The sequence below is a fragment of the Solea senegalensis genome, linkage group LG16 (genome assembly GCF_019176455.1).
Source record: "Solea senegalensis isolate Sse05_10M linkage group LG16, IFAPA_SoseM_1, whole genome shotgun sequence".
In the NCBI taxonomy this organism is placed as follows: domain Eukaryota; kingdom Metazoa; phylum Chordata; class Actinopteri; order Pleuronectiformes; family Soleidae; genus Solea; species Solea senegalensis.
The window spans coordinates 15,327,768-15,342,595 of record NC_058036.1 but is presented as its reverse complement, the minus strand read 5'-3'; the positions used below and the strand labels follow the sequence as shown (position 1 = coordinate 15,342,595).

The window sequence follows — 14,828 nt, the reverse complement described above, 5'->3', positions numbered from 1 at the left end:
GAGAGCGTCTTGTTCATGGCGACTCAGGCTCACTAATGAGGCTAAAGAAACGACTTTAGCACAGATTAGCTCCTCCATTCAGAGACCATTATGACTTATAGTCATCTGCCTCCAAGTCATTCCATTCATAAAACGGGGGCCCTTGCACTTTGACCTCGGTGACTTAACCCTCACAGGGATAAAGCTGAACCTGCACATTCAAAAGCAATGTCAAATGAGTTCACCAAATGCTGAGTAAGGCACATTTTTACCCCTTGCCACTTGGAATTGTGTGAGATTTTACGTGGTTCAAATCTACCTCTACGAAATGGGACGCTCCTTCAAGAACGTGACTCATCATTATGTGACGCAACATGCTGTCTTCGAAAATAGCCGCTGTTAGCTGTTGTAGCCCGATGGGAACGAATCAAAGCAGAAACATGTCAGAAAAAACCTTTAATACATCTGGGAATACAGGTTGGCCGGTTTATGGTATGCACAAGTGACTGCAAATAAGTTTTGTTGTGGCTAGCTTAGCTACACAACTTGCTAACCAACGTTAGCTCTATGACAGCTAAATACACAGTAAGCAAACACAATTTCCTTAGATTTTTGGTTAATCTCGCAGTAAAATCGCAGTATAAACTTCACCAACTGCAAGAATCTGGACACCCTGCACCAACATGTTAATGGAAAACAGAAGGGTTAAATTGGATTGGATTGAACACCGGAAGTGTTAATAACTATTGTTTATTGAGGGAAAATTGCCTCAATATTGAGGTTTTTTTTTTTTTACAGCAATGCCATGAGTTTGTATCCAAAGCAATGTACTACAACAGTGAAAGGAAAATACAGTTTATGAAAACTTATTCCAGAAACATGAGGAACGAACAAAACATGAAGTAAATTTAAAAGTCTGTCTAATTTCAGTTGGTCTTATTTCTCGCTTCATTTGGTACAATAAAATAAAAAATCAAAGGTAGTTTACCAAGCTCAGTGTGGACCTTAGTGAGCATGTTTGTCTGCTGTGTACACACAAATGCTCCCTCAGTCCTGTCCGATGGTACTGCTTGACAGAGCCCATAAGGACGCAGCATAGAAATAATGCTGTTCGCAAAGATCAAACAGAGGCAGAAATGTCAGCGAAATGTTTGTGACGTGATGGTCCGACATCGGCCATGTTAGTATAAAGGAGGAGTTTAAAATGTGGATGCAGGACAATCACAGGGGATCAGATCTAAAGCTCAGACTCCACAGCTCCGGTCCCCTGTGGCCAGAACATGTGCAAATGACACCTGGACCTTTGATCTCACCCTAACACAAGGCTTTGTCATGCGCTCGGTGACATGACCTTCACTAACAGGCCTTGACGTCAGGAGCCTGGCATTTTGGTGGGTAAATAATTCCACGCTGACTCATGTGCAAACTGGACAGTTTTAAATGTCTTAAAAGGGGGAATTGGGTTGATTTGATGTTTATGATATAATGAGTGAACAATCTTGGCAAAATGAGCTGCAGTGAGAGATCACAACAGGCCGTGGTTATCAACCTTCTAAGTTGCCTCTGTCCGTTCTCGTGTGTTGCTCGCATGACTTGTTAATTCTCGAGTCAACCCTGTGCCTTGCTGATGTCACAGTGTCCGTTCTAACCTGGGAACAGATCCAAACCTGACTCTCTCCTGTGCGCCGGTGTCTGAGTCTGCGTCACAGCTGTGACCAATCCAATAACACTTAATCCTTGTCTTGAACAATGTGCTCAGGAAGATCAGCGGCGGAGGAGAAAAGGACACATGTGGAGAAAAGTGTGTTTAATGTTTGTTAATGACTAACTTTTAAATCTTTTTCCTTTTATTTCTCGTTGTGTTCTGTTGTAGAGATGGTGGGAACTGACAAGAACTTAACAACTGTAAATGGAGTTTGTGTCAGTGATAGAGTCACTGTGTTTGTGCTTGAGCTTGATGACTCTTGTGTTCACTGGACCAGTTATCCTCATCACAGCAGCTGCAGCAGGACGTTTGTTTTTTTTACTTCAGTCAAACTGAGGGAGGTTTTTGTACGACTATAAATCACTGTGTGAGTGCTCCACCATGGTTACCGAGACAGTAATAATCTCCAGCATCTTCAGTCTGAACTCCACTGATGGTTAAAGTATAGTCAGAACCAGATCTGCTGCCTCTGAATCGAGATGGAGTTCCAGTGTAGAGAGTTGATGCAGAGTATATAAGAAGTTTTGGAGCCTGTCCAGGTTTCTGAAGATACCAACTGAGATCAGCACCAATATTTGAACTCCCTGTGGCCCTGATGTTCACAGTCCCTCCAACACTAACAGACATGACTTTGTCAGTCTGAGTCAGGAAGTTGCTGGCAGAAGACTCTGAAATTAGAGATTAAATGTACATTGTTAAAATAATCTGACAGCCTGATGAGAAAAGAAAAGTAAAAGACACTTTTATGCCGAAAAAAAATCAGGGACTGAGTGGATTTGTCCCAAACATTTAAACAAATCTCTCACCTTGACTCAGAAAACCCAGCAAGAGAAGCAAAGTGAGTGGCGACATCTTTGTGGAGCAGTTTTCAGTGTGAGTGCATGAAAACAGTCCAGACTCTGTGTGACATAAGAACTTAAACTCTCGGAGCAGTGATGCAGAAAAGTCATGCAAACACACATTTGGATACACCTGTCTGTATGAAAGTGAGAGGGCGAGGTGGGATTAAGAGCAGATTATGTGGCTCCATGTGGACGTCACTGCACATGAACAAACTTCTCTGTTTCTGTCTTTACAAAGTTGCCAAAGACATTTTTTGTCTTTGATCTTTTTCTAGCAAAAAGCTATTGCACAAAGTTGATGTTGTGATGGGACCAATTTAATCTGAACCATGATTTTTATTTTCATTTTATTTGCCAAAACAGACTGAAAAATTAGGCCTGAGATCATCTAACCCATGTTTTCTAACACAAAGCCACTACAGAATTATATATTACATTTTATATATTTGAACAATTTCTAACACCACAAAGGAGACTTTTGTTTCTGCTTGGATTGTTGGCATATGTCAGATTTTGTAATTTATTCATTCTTGCATCTGCTGTTATAATCAGTCCAAGAATAATATTGGGGGGGTTTCCTCAACAAGAGATGGCACTGTATATAAATGCAAAAATGCTGAATATTCAGAGTTTGTGTCAGTGATAGATTCACTGTGTTTGTGCTTGATGACTCTTGTGTTCACTGGACCAGTTATCCTCATCACAGCAGCTGCAGCAGGACGTTTGATTTTTTTACTTCAGTCAAACTGAGGGAGGTTTTTGTACGACGATAAATCACTGTGTGAACACTCCAGCACTATGCTCACCGAGACAGTAATAATCTCCAGCATCTTCAGCCTGAACTCCACTGATGGTTAAAGTATAGTCAGAACCAGATCTGCTGCCTCTGAATCGAGATGGAGTTCCAGAGTTGAGATTTGATGTATAGTATATAAGAAGTTTTGGAGCCTGTCCAGGTTTCTGAAGATACCAACTGAGATCAGCGCCAATATTTGAACTCCCTGTGGCCCTGATGTTCACAGTCCCTCCAACACTAACAGACATGACTTTGTCAGTCTGAGTCAGGAAATTGCTGGCAGAAGACTCTGAAATTAGAAATTAAATGTACTTTGTTAAAATAATCTGACAGCCTGATGAGAAAAGAAAAGTAAAAGACACTTTCATGCCAAAATAAATCAGGGACTGAGTGGATTTGTCCCAAACATTTAAACAAATCTCTCACCTTGACTCAGAAAACCCAGCAAGAGAAGCAAAGTGAATGGCGACATCTTTGTGGAGCAGTTTTCAGTGTGAGTGCATGAAAACAGTCCAGACTCTGTGTGACATAAGAACTTAAACTCTCGGAGCAGTGATGCAGAAAAGTCATGCAAACACACATTTGGATACACCTGCCTGTATGAAAGTGAGAGGGCGAGGTGGGATTAAGAGCAGATTAGAGCTCCATGTGGACGTCACTGCACATGAACAAAACATCTCTGTTTATAAAATGATATACTGTAATGTTGTGAAATGATTATTTAAACCTGGACCATGTTTTTTATTCTACTTTGATGTTTTGTTGTCAAATCTTATAACGTGACTGAAATGTGACACATGTTCGCATCAGAAAGTCAGTCAGTCATCATCTAACCGCTTTATCCTCCACCAGAGGGTCGCGGGGGGTGCTGTGCCAATCTCAGCTACATGGGGCGATAGGCGGGGTGCACCCTGGACAGTTCGCCAGTCCATCGCAGGGGCATCAGAAAGTGTTTTATATTTTTCCTTCATGTGTGGAAAATGAAAAGCTTGGGGTTGGAATAACACGGTGACAGAACGAGGACAGTGACACAACTCATTTGAAAAAGGTTATTCTGCTACTTTTTTAAAAGAATCAAATGTTTTAGCTTCATAAGTTTGGGTATGAAAGATTGAGTATAAATGACAGGAGTGTGAATCTGTGGTTTGTGCTTGGTGAGTTTACTGTCAGCTCTGTGCTCACTGGTCTGTGTCTCTGTCTCTTCCTGTTGTAACAGCTCAGTGTCTCTCCACTTTGACGGGGACAAGTTTTTGTACGATGACAATTCACTGTGTGCATACCTCAGCACTGTTTATAACATGGATACTCTTGCAGTAGTAAACTGCAGCATCTTCAGTCTGAACTCCACTGATGCTCAATGAGAAGTCAGATTTGCTTCCACTGCCACTAAACCGAGCTGGTGTTCCCGAGTAGAGAGTTGATACGCTGTATATAAGAAGCTTTGGAGTCTGTCCAGGTTTCTGTTGGTACCAGGACATACATGGGCTACCCCAACAGGTTCCAACATCGGAGCTGGTTTTACAGGTGAGAGTGACAGTGGATCCTGGAGTCATTGTCACCACAGGAGGCTGAGTCACAGTCACCTGACCACTGCATCCTGCAGACAAAACACATCATTTATCAGCACAAAGAAAAAAGAGAGAGAACAGGCAGCACATGGTGTTGGAAATGTTGCAGAGTGAATGAACCTGTGAAGCAGCAGCAGCAGGTCAGTGTCCACATGAGGATGGTGATGAGAGTCATGGTGGTTGTGGTCTCTGCCGTGACGACTGACAGATGTGAGCTGAGCAGTGTTGAACTGGCAGGACTTTAAACCTTCTCAGTCCAGTGGAGGATCAGCTGACGACGCAGAGCCTCCTCCTCTCTATGGAAATGATTCCTCTGCTCTGAACAGACTGAAGGTCTGGACGTGGGAGAGGACGTCTCTGCTCAGAGTGGAGCTTCAGCATCTCCTCCTGTCTGAAAGTGACCTCTGTGTTTAAATGCATACTGTTGCTTTTTAATGGTGATCTTCATATTCTGCTCTTTGAGAGGAACTCTCTCATTCATCAAAAACAGGAAAAAACATTTTTCATCATGAATAATTTAAACTATATTACTATGATTCAATATAGCATTATTTTTTATAACAATATGAGCATGATAAACATAAATTTTTGACCTGACAACATACAAATAACAGGAGATGCTTTCAGTTGTGTAACTCTCTCACGTTACATTCAAGTGTTGTACATTTAATATTTCATATTTATTTGGATTGATGTCATTGATGGATTGATACTGAATATTCAGAGTTTGTGTCAGTGATAGATTCACTGTGTTTGTGCTTGATGACTCTTGTGTTCACTGGACCAGTTATCCTCATCACAGCAGCTGCAGCAGGACGTTTTTTTTTTTGTACTTCAGTCAAACTGAGGGAGGTTTTTGTACGACTATAAATCACTGTGTGAACACTCCACTACCATGGTTACCGAAACAGTAATAATCTCCAGCATCTTCAGTCTGAACTCCACTGATGGTTAAAGTATAGTCAGAACCAGATCTGCTGCCACTGAATCGAGATGGAGTTCCAGAGTTGAGAGTTGATGTAGTGTATATAAGAAGCTTTGGAGCCTGTCCAGGTTTCTGAAGATACCAACTGAGATCAGGACCAATATTTGAACTCCCTGTGGCCCTGATGTTCACAGTCCCTCCAACACTAACAGACACGACTTTGTCAGTCTGAGTCAGGAAATTGCTGGCAGAAGACTCTGAAATTAGAGATTAAATTTACTTTGTTAAAATAATCTGACAGCCTGATGAGAAAAGAAAAGTAAAAAACACTTTTATGCCGAAAAAAAAAATCAGGGACTGAGTGGATTTGTCCCAAACATTTAAACAAATCTCTCACCTTGACTCAGAAAACCCAGCAAGAGAAGCAAAGTGAGTGGCGACATCTTTGTGGAGCAGTTTTCAGTGTGAGTGCATGAAAACTGTTCAGACTCTGTGTGACATAAGAACTTAAACTCTCGGAGCAGTGATGCAGAAAAGTCATGCAAACACACATTTGGATACACCTGTCTGTATGAAAGTGAGAGGGTGAGGTGGGATTAAGAGCAGATTAGAGCTCCATGTGGACGTCACTGCACATGAACAAAACATCTCTGTTTATAAAATGATATAATGTTGTGAAATGATTATTTAAACCTGGACCATGTTTTTTATTCTACTTTGATGTTTTGTTGTCAAATCTTATAACGTGACTGAAATGTGACACATGTTAGCATCAGAAAGTGTTTTATATTTTTCCTTCATGTGTGGAAAATGAAAAGCTTGGGGTTGGAATAACACGGTGACAGAACGAGGACAGTGACACAACTCATTTGAAAAAGGTTATTCTGCTACTTTTTTAAAAGAATCAAATGTTTAAGCTTCATAAGTTTGGGTATGAAAGATTGAGTATAAATGACAGGAGTGTGAATCTGTGTTTTGTGCTTGGTGAGTTTACTGTCAGCTCTGTGCTCACTGGTCTGTGTCTCTGTCTCTTCCTGTTGTAACAGCTCAGTGTCTCTCCACTTTGACGGGGACAGGTTTTTGTACGATGACAATTCACTGTGTGCATACATCAGCACTGTTTATAACATGGATACTCTTGCAGTAGTAAACTGCAGCATCTTCAGTCTGAACTCCACTGATGCTCAATGAGAAGTCAGATTTGCTTCCACTGCCACTAAACCGAGCTGGTGTTCCTGAGTAGAGAGTTGATGCTCTGTATATAAGAAGCTTTGGAGTCTGTCCAGGTTTCTGTTGGTACCAGGACATACATTGATGACCACCACAGGTTGCAACATTGGAGCTGGTTTTACAGGTGAGAGTGACAGTGGATCCTGGAGTCATTGTCACCACAGGAGGCTGAGTCACAGTCACCTGACCACTGCATCCTGCAGACAAAACACATCATTTATCAGCACAAAGAAAAAAGAGAGAGAACAGGCAGCACATGGTGTTGGAAATGTTGCAGAGTGAATGAACCTGTGAAGCAGCAGCAGCAGGTCAGTGTCCACATGAGGATGGTGATGAGAGTCATGGTGGTTGTGGTCTCTGCCGTGACGACTGACAGATGTGAGCTGTGCAGTGTTGAACTGGCAGGACTTTAAACCTTCTCAGTCCAGTGGAGGATCAGCTGACGACGCAGAGCCTCCTCCTCTCTATGGAAATGATTCCTCTGCTCTGAACAGACTGAAGGTCTGGACGTGGGACATGAAACCAGGAGACACACTGACTGGATTTACACTGACTATGGATTAGGAACAGGAAAATGTGGGTTCTGGATTAAAATGGTGTCACCTTTTTTGACGCACCTGTGTTTTTGTCTGTCCCTCTGATTTACTTACTAGAGTATTTCAGAATATAATTTTAAAGACTTTGTGTACAGTAGTGTAATTGAAATGCTTTTGAAGCCGTTTGTTATTTTGGAGCATTAGACATTATCTAAAACAAATTATAAAATTTTAATTTATACCAGAGTAAATTTAACAAAATGAAACCTCTTTTTTTAAAAGTCACAAAAATGATTGAAATGATTCTAATATTTTGAGCCACAAGAGTTAAATTATAAAGTATGAAGTGTAAATTGAGCAGTTAAATGTCGAAAAGAGTGAATGTTTGAGTGAGTAGATGCTTGTTCACAGTGCAGGAGGTTTTTGTACGGCCACTTCATCAGTTTGTATCACTGTGGTACACTTTTGGTGGAGGAACCAAAGTCATCATCTTCTGTAAGTACAAGACATTTTTATTTTTACTGAATTAAATACTGTTGTATATCTTTAAACAATGTGGTAAAAAAAAAAAACGCATAAAAAAAATCTAAATATAGGAATTATTAATGTATTTATTTTTTACATAAAGTCTGTCTGATTTCATAATTCTGCCTCATATTCTTTTAATTTTCTGTTATGGCTGTAATAATATGATATAATGGTCATGTGTATGACGAATAATTACTTTTGTTTAGTTTTATTTTTGTTGTTACTGAGTTAAAAAAACAAACTTGTTTATAAAATGATCCCATGTATTTGTTAATGACATCAGACGTCATTATTTATTGCATTTAAACACCGTAATACTAACGATGCAGAAAAATGAAGTAAACTGTTGTATTAATTCCTTAATTATGTTGCTCATGGTTCCAGTGTGTTCACAGTTCGTTAGACTGAAACAGAGAAAAGGAAGCAAAACAGTCAGATGAATAAAATCATTGCAGCTGTTATACTGTGAAACATTATATAAAGCAGACGTGAAGATTTCTCTTTATGATCATCAACAACACTTTAACATCGCATTTTTAAACAGTTTTGATTTGACTTTAATTCACTTCAGAGCTCTGTTCTTTCTCCCCTGAGAGGACATTTATTTTGTCGATGGCGAAACAAAAAACGATGAAAACAATCAAAGAAACGCATTAAAACAAGGACGACTTAGAGCAAACCCCAAACTTGACCTCAAACAATCCCAGTCAACTTTTTCTAACTGATAAGAAGTGAACTGTGTAAACCGTTATCATGAGTATGTTTTAGTGGTGACTCTGTGGAGCCTGTGTCTCTGGATGGAGAGACAAAAACCACATCAAATCTTTTAGTAAAAACCCTCATTTTCCCTCTCTTTTCTCCTCAGTCTGATCACAGACTCAGAAAACACTGCTAACCCACTGAAAAACCACTCTCACGTATCATCACATCATGTTTATCTTGTCGTTTGTCTCTGCTCTGTCTTCCAGCCGGTGCCAATGTCAGGCCCTCAGTCTCTCTGCTGCCCCCGTCCCCTAAGCAGCTCTCTGGGGGCTCGGCCACGCTGGCCTGCCTGCTGAGTGGCTACTCTCCTCAGGGAGCCGTGGTGAGCTGGGAGGTGGACGGCACGGAGGTGTCAGAGGGGGTCCTGAACAGTTTGGAGCAGGAGAAGAGCGGCCGCTACAGCAGCAGCAGCAGCCTGAGCCTGAGCCAGGAGCAGTGGCTGAAAGGAGAGATGTACACCTGCAAGGTGGTCCATCACGGCCACAACCAGGCCCAGACCCTGCACAGGAGCCAGTGTGAGGGTTAGTGGTGGTGAATGAAGGCCTGACAACATCGACTTTAACGTTTGAAGATGAAAATAAAGCTTTGAGTTTTTGTGCTGCGAGTGTGTTTCCACAATGTCGTTCTGACGACTCGTGTTTTGCCAATAAATGTTGCAGTGATACAAAACACGATAAAGTCTTTCTGTGGTTTGTTGTTGAAGGAGAAGACCGTCTGAAAACGTCCACTGATTCTCCTCTCTGTTGAGAATAAAAGAAACCTGGTCATATTTAACATCATGTAATAAGTGAAACAAAATATAGAATAAAAGCTTTTTTATTTGATAGTGCTTTCAGAAAAAAAACTTCTATCAGTCAGGATTTGTTTTATTTTAATATTTTAAACATTTCCATTTGCTATCCTATTTTTATTTGACTTATTTTAAACAAGTCCTTTATTTTTTATGACTTAAATCTTTTAATATCTCTAAGTTACTTCTATTAACCTTTTTTATATCCTTATCCATTTACACTGTTTTAACAATGTGTTACTGATTGTGGTATTGAATAGGAACTCTCTAATTCATCAAAAACTGGAAAAAAACATTTTACATCATGAATAATTTAAACTATATTATAATAATTCAATGTAGCATTTTTTAACAATATAAATATGATAATATACAGTTTTGAGCTGACAACATACAAATAACAGGATATGCTTTCAGTTGTGTGACATTCTCATATTACATTCAGGTTTTGTACATTTAATATTTAATATTTAAATAACTCTCATATTTTTTGTGTCTGTTTGGATTGATGTCATTGATGGATTGATACTGAATATTGAGAGTTTGTTTCAGTGATAGATTCACTGTGTTTGTGCTTGATGACTCTTGTGTTCACTGGACCAGTTATCCTCATCACGGCAGCTGCAGCAGGACGTTTTTTTTACTTCAGTCAAACTGAGGGAGGTTTTTGTACGACTATAAATCACTGTGTGAACACTCCACCACCATGGTCACCGAGACAGTAATAATCTCCAGCATCTTCAGCCTGAACTCCACTGATGGTTAAAGTATAGTCAGAACCAGAGCTGCTGCCACTGAATCGAGATGGAGTTCCAGAGTTGAGATTTGATGTAGTGTATATCAGAAGTTTTGGAGCCTGTCCAGGTTTCTGAAGATACCAACTGAGATCAGTGCCAATATCTGAACTCCCTGTGGCCCTGATGTTCACAGTCCCTCCAACACTAACAGACATGACTTTGTCAGTCTGAGTCAGGAAACTGCTGGCAGAAGACTCTGAAATTAGAGATTAAATGTACTTTGTTAAAATAATCTGACAGCCTGATGAGAAAAGAAAAGTAAAAGACACTTTTATGCCGAAAAAAAATCAGGGACTGAGTGGATTTGTCCCAAACATTTAAACAAATCTCTCACCTTGACTCAGAAAACCCAGCAAGAGAAGCAAAGTGAGTGGCGACATCTTTGTGGAGCAGTTTTCAGTGTGAGTGCATGAAAACAGTCCAGACTCTGTGTGACATAAGAACTTAAACTCTTGGAGCAGTGATGCAGAAAAGTCATGCAAACACACATTTGGATACACCTGTCTGTATGAAAGTGAGAGGGTTAGGTGGGATTAAGATCTCTGTTCCTCATCTTGCTGCTTATTCTAGGTTTTTTGACTTTGTGCCATTTTGCACTTTTCTTATACACACAATTGATCTTGTGAAGGGACTTTTTTTTTTAAACTGGACCATGAATATTATGGTCTGCCTTATTTACCAAAATACACTGTGACTGAAAAATCAGGCCTGTGTGCATCTCTGTCAGTCAGTAGTTCTTTTTGTACAATGTCATTTCACGACACCATTCTACCATGTTATCGTGAGTATTTTCACTCGACATAATCTTGCGGTTGTGTGTTTAATCCCACAGGATGCCCTTTTGACCTATCAGCAGTTAAAAGTGACCTCTGCTCTACACCAACCGTGTGGCCTACTTTGAACCATGACTTTTATTTTCATCTTATTTGCCAAAACACAATGAGACAGAAAAATGAGGCCTGAGAGCATCTAATCCATGTTTTCTAACAGGAAGCATTTGTGCATTCATCAAAAACATCCTAGTAGAGAATTATATATTTGAACAAAAGGAGATTTTGGTTTCTGTTTGGATTGTTAGCATACAGTATTTCAGATAATTTAATGTATTCATATTTGCACCTGCTGTTATAATCAGTTCAAGAATAATATTGTTTTTTTTTCTCCACAAGAGATGGCACTGAATATAAATGTTAAAACACTGAATATTGAGAGTTTGATTCAGTTGTAGAGTCATTGTGTTTGTGCTTGATGACTCTTGTGTTCACTGGACCAGTTATCCTCATCACAGCAGCTGCAGCAGGACGTTTTTTTTACTTCAGTCAAACTGAGGGAGGTTTTTGTATGACGATAAATCACTGTGTGGATGTGCCATCACCATGAAAACCGAGACAGTAATAATCTCCAGCATCTTCAGCCTGAACTCCGCTGATGGTTAAAGTATAGTCAGAACGAGATTTGCTGCCACTGAATCGAGATGGAGTTCCAGTGTAGAGAGTTGATGTATAGTATATAAGAAGTTTTGGAGCCTGTCCAGGTTTCTGAAGATACCAATAGAGAGTGCTACCAATATCTGAACTCCCTGTGGCCCTGATGTTCACAGTCCCTCCAACACTAACAGACATGACTTTGTCAGTCTGAGTCAGGAAACTGCTGGCAGAAGACTCTGAAATTAGAGATTACATTTACTTTGTTAAATTAATCTGACAGCCTGATGAGAAAAGAAAAGTAAGAAACACTTTTATGCTGAAAAAAAATCAGGGACTGAGTGGATTTGTCCCAAACATTTAAACAAATCTCTCACCTTGACTCAGAAAACCCAGCAAGAGAAGCAAAGTGAGTGGCGACATCTTTGTGGAGCAGTTTTCAGTGTGAGTGCATGAAAACAGTCCAGACTCTGTGTGACATAAGAACTTAAACTCTCGGAGCAGTGATGCAGAAAAGTCATGCAAACACACATTTGGATACACCTGTCTGTATGAAAGTGAGAGGGTGAGGTGGGATTAAGATCTCTGTTCCTGCCATTTTGCACTTTTTTTTAATCCACACAGTTGATCTTGTGAAGGGACTTTTTTTTTAAACTGGACTATGAGTATTATGGTCTGCTTTATTTTCCAAAATACACTGTGACTGAAAAATAAGGCCTGCGAGCATTAGTAGATGCCCACTGCCCTCTGCTGACAGTTAAACTAGATCACAACTCCTGAGACAACCCAATTCAGCATTTCAGTACCACATATATTAGCGTGTTGTGTTGTGCAGAACTCTTAATTCAAATGACATAATATAGTATTAGTTGGTCCTTGTGTTCTGTTCAATAGTTGCTTTATTTTGTATTTGAATGATGTATATACTGCTTCTTATACCCCAATCACGCAATGGTAAGTTTTTTTATTGTACAAATGTCATTTCACGACACCATTGCACCATGTTATCGTGAGTATTTTCACTCGACATAACCTTGGGGTTGTGTGTTTAATCCCACAGGATGCCCCTTTGACCTATCAGCGGTAAAAGTGAATATTCTGAGGATAGCTGACAATAACCCTGAGAAAGCAGCCAGACATCGAGCCACAGAGACGGACTGTCTTGTCCCCCAGCACTAACACGATCACACAGGAAAAATAATGTCACAAATTTTAAGAACTCGCATATGCACAGCACTAAGTCAGACACTAAGAGTGTCTGCACTGATCTCTGTCGTACAAAGCAAATTGAAAAACAAAACAAAACAGTTCTCTGGGAAATGTTCAAATGCTGACGTTAAGACACGGAGGAAAACTGAAGCATAACCATATTTAGAGGAAGAGTAATAATAAGTAATATACGTAAATTGAACTAAAACAAAAAAATTTTACAGCAAGGTATTTTACAGTGCACTGAAACAGTAACTATATATACATTTGCAACATCACAGGGAAATAAACCGTTCAAAACTTAACCTAAAGGGAAAAAGACCAATATTATATTCTATACTTGTATAATTAGAGTTATTTTCTTTGTCTGATCATTTCTGGCAGCCTGTACTCTAAGACGTTGTGATGCTCTCCAAATTTCAAAGTTCTTCTCATCCCCTTCACACCTTCTTCCTCTCCTAACAGTCTCTCTGGAGAGGTGCAATGCTGCCCACCACAGTTCAAAGCTCGCAATCACAGTTTGAAGTTTCCATCTCCTTAGTCTCATTCTCTTCTCACCACTGCCCTGTTCTCCATTGCAGTTCCAAGTTGGTCAACATCATATGAAATTGGAAGTTCATGACAGCTATAACATCTATATGTATTGATATGATAATGTGTACCTTTATTTTATGTTTAGTGTGATTTCAAATGTATGGAAGCTCATTTCAGTCACACCCAAGTTATAATTATGAGATACTTACAGTGCTTGAAATGGGCCCAGCACTTTTTAATTTTACTATTATGGTCCAGAATAATCATTTCTCAGTGACGTTTCTCTGCGACATTCACCCTAGTGTTTGTTTCTAGTGTAGAGAGTTTTTGTTTTTTGTTGTTAAACAAGAACAATATCAGACAGATGATCCACTGCGGTGCCCACTAAAGAAGCGGAAGGATTTAAAAATGTTCAATAATGTTTCGTGATATTCACTGACTTCTTGCCACATTCATGCCCTGGAGGACAGCATAATAACAGCACACCAAAGAAAATGGACTGTGTGCTTGAAATTATGAGAGATGATAATAGATAATAGAAACATACAAGTTGGTCAAATGTGAAACAGAAGTCTAGTTTTAGTTCTTTTAATATAGACTATAGGATATTTAAATAAATACATGTTGTGAACATTACTAACATCTTGTGGAAGCTTTTATTTTACTGAATATTTTCATAATTTATTGTTTATTGATTAAGTAATACCTTCATATAAGGGGAGAACTGGCACCTGTTTTTCCCACTTCAAGCACTGGATACTCGATACTTGAGATGCTAAATCATAATAATGAGATATTATTTCAAAATGATGACAACTGGTCCAATAATTAATTGTAAAAATGTAAATTGATGTTACCATCTCATAATTATGCGAAACTGAGTCACAATTTTGAAATAGTATCTCGTTATTTTGACAAAGCATCCCATAAATGTGAGATACTATCTCAAAATTATGACTTAGCGTCTCTTAAATAATTTTTAAAAAATTATTTAAAGTCATAATTATGAGACACAAAATGTCTCATAACTATAACTTAACATCTCATAAATATGAAAAACTAAGTCCTTACACGTGTGTATTTTATAGTGTACTGTTACATGGGCCACATCAGTCCGTTTTTTTAATCACCTGCTGCAGAAACGTTACTCCGCGGAGCTCTCTGATTGGTCAGCGGGACATTGGCATACTCCTCCCCCTCCCC

At 39.4% G+C, this 14,828-nt stretch overlaps 2 gene segments (V, D, J or C); one reads left to right on the top strand and one right to left on the bottom strand.

Annotated features, from left to right (window-relative positions):
* LOC122782647 overlaps positions 1–2,600 on the bottom strand; it is a 32,529-nt gene extending 29,929 nt beyond the window's left edge. The window contains 2 exon segments of the V gene segment in view: positions 2,058–2,352; positions 2,491–2,600. Of these exon segments, the coding sequence occupies positions 2,058–2,352; positions 2,491–2,536 (341 nt within the window).
* The window catches only part of LOC122782649, a 42,569-nt gene extending 33,027 nt beyond the window's left edge, over positions 1–9,542 (top strand). Inside the window, 2 exon segments of the V gene segment in view lie at positions 8,039–8,076; positions 9,078–9,542. Coding sequence covers positions 8,039–8,076; positions 9,078–9,397 — 358 coding nt within the window.
* Positions 9,543–14,828: the final 5,286 nt, after the last annotated feature.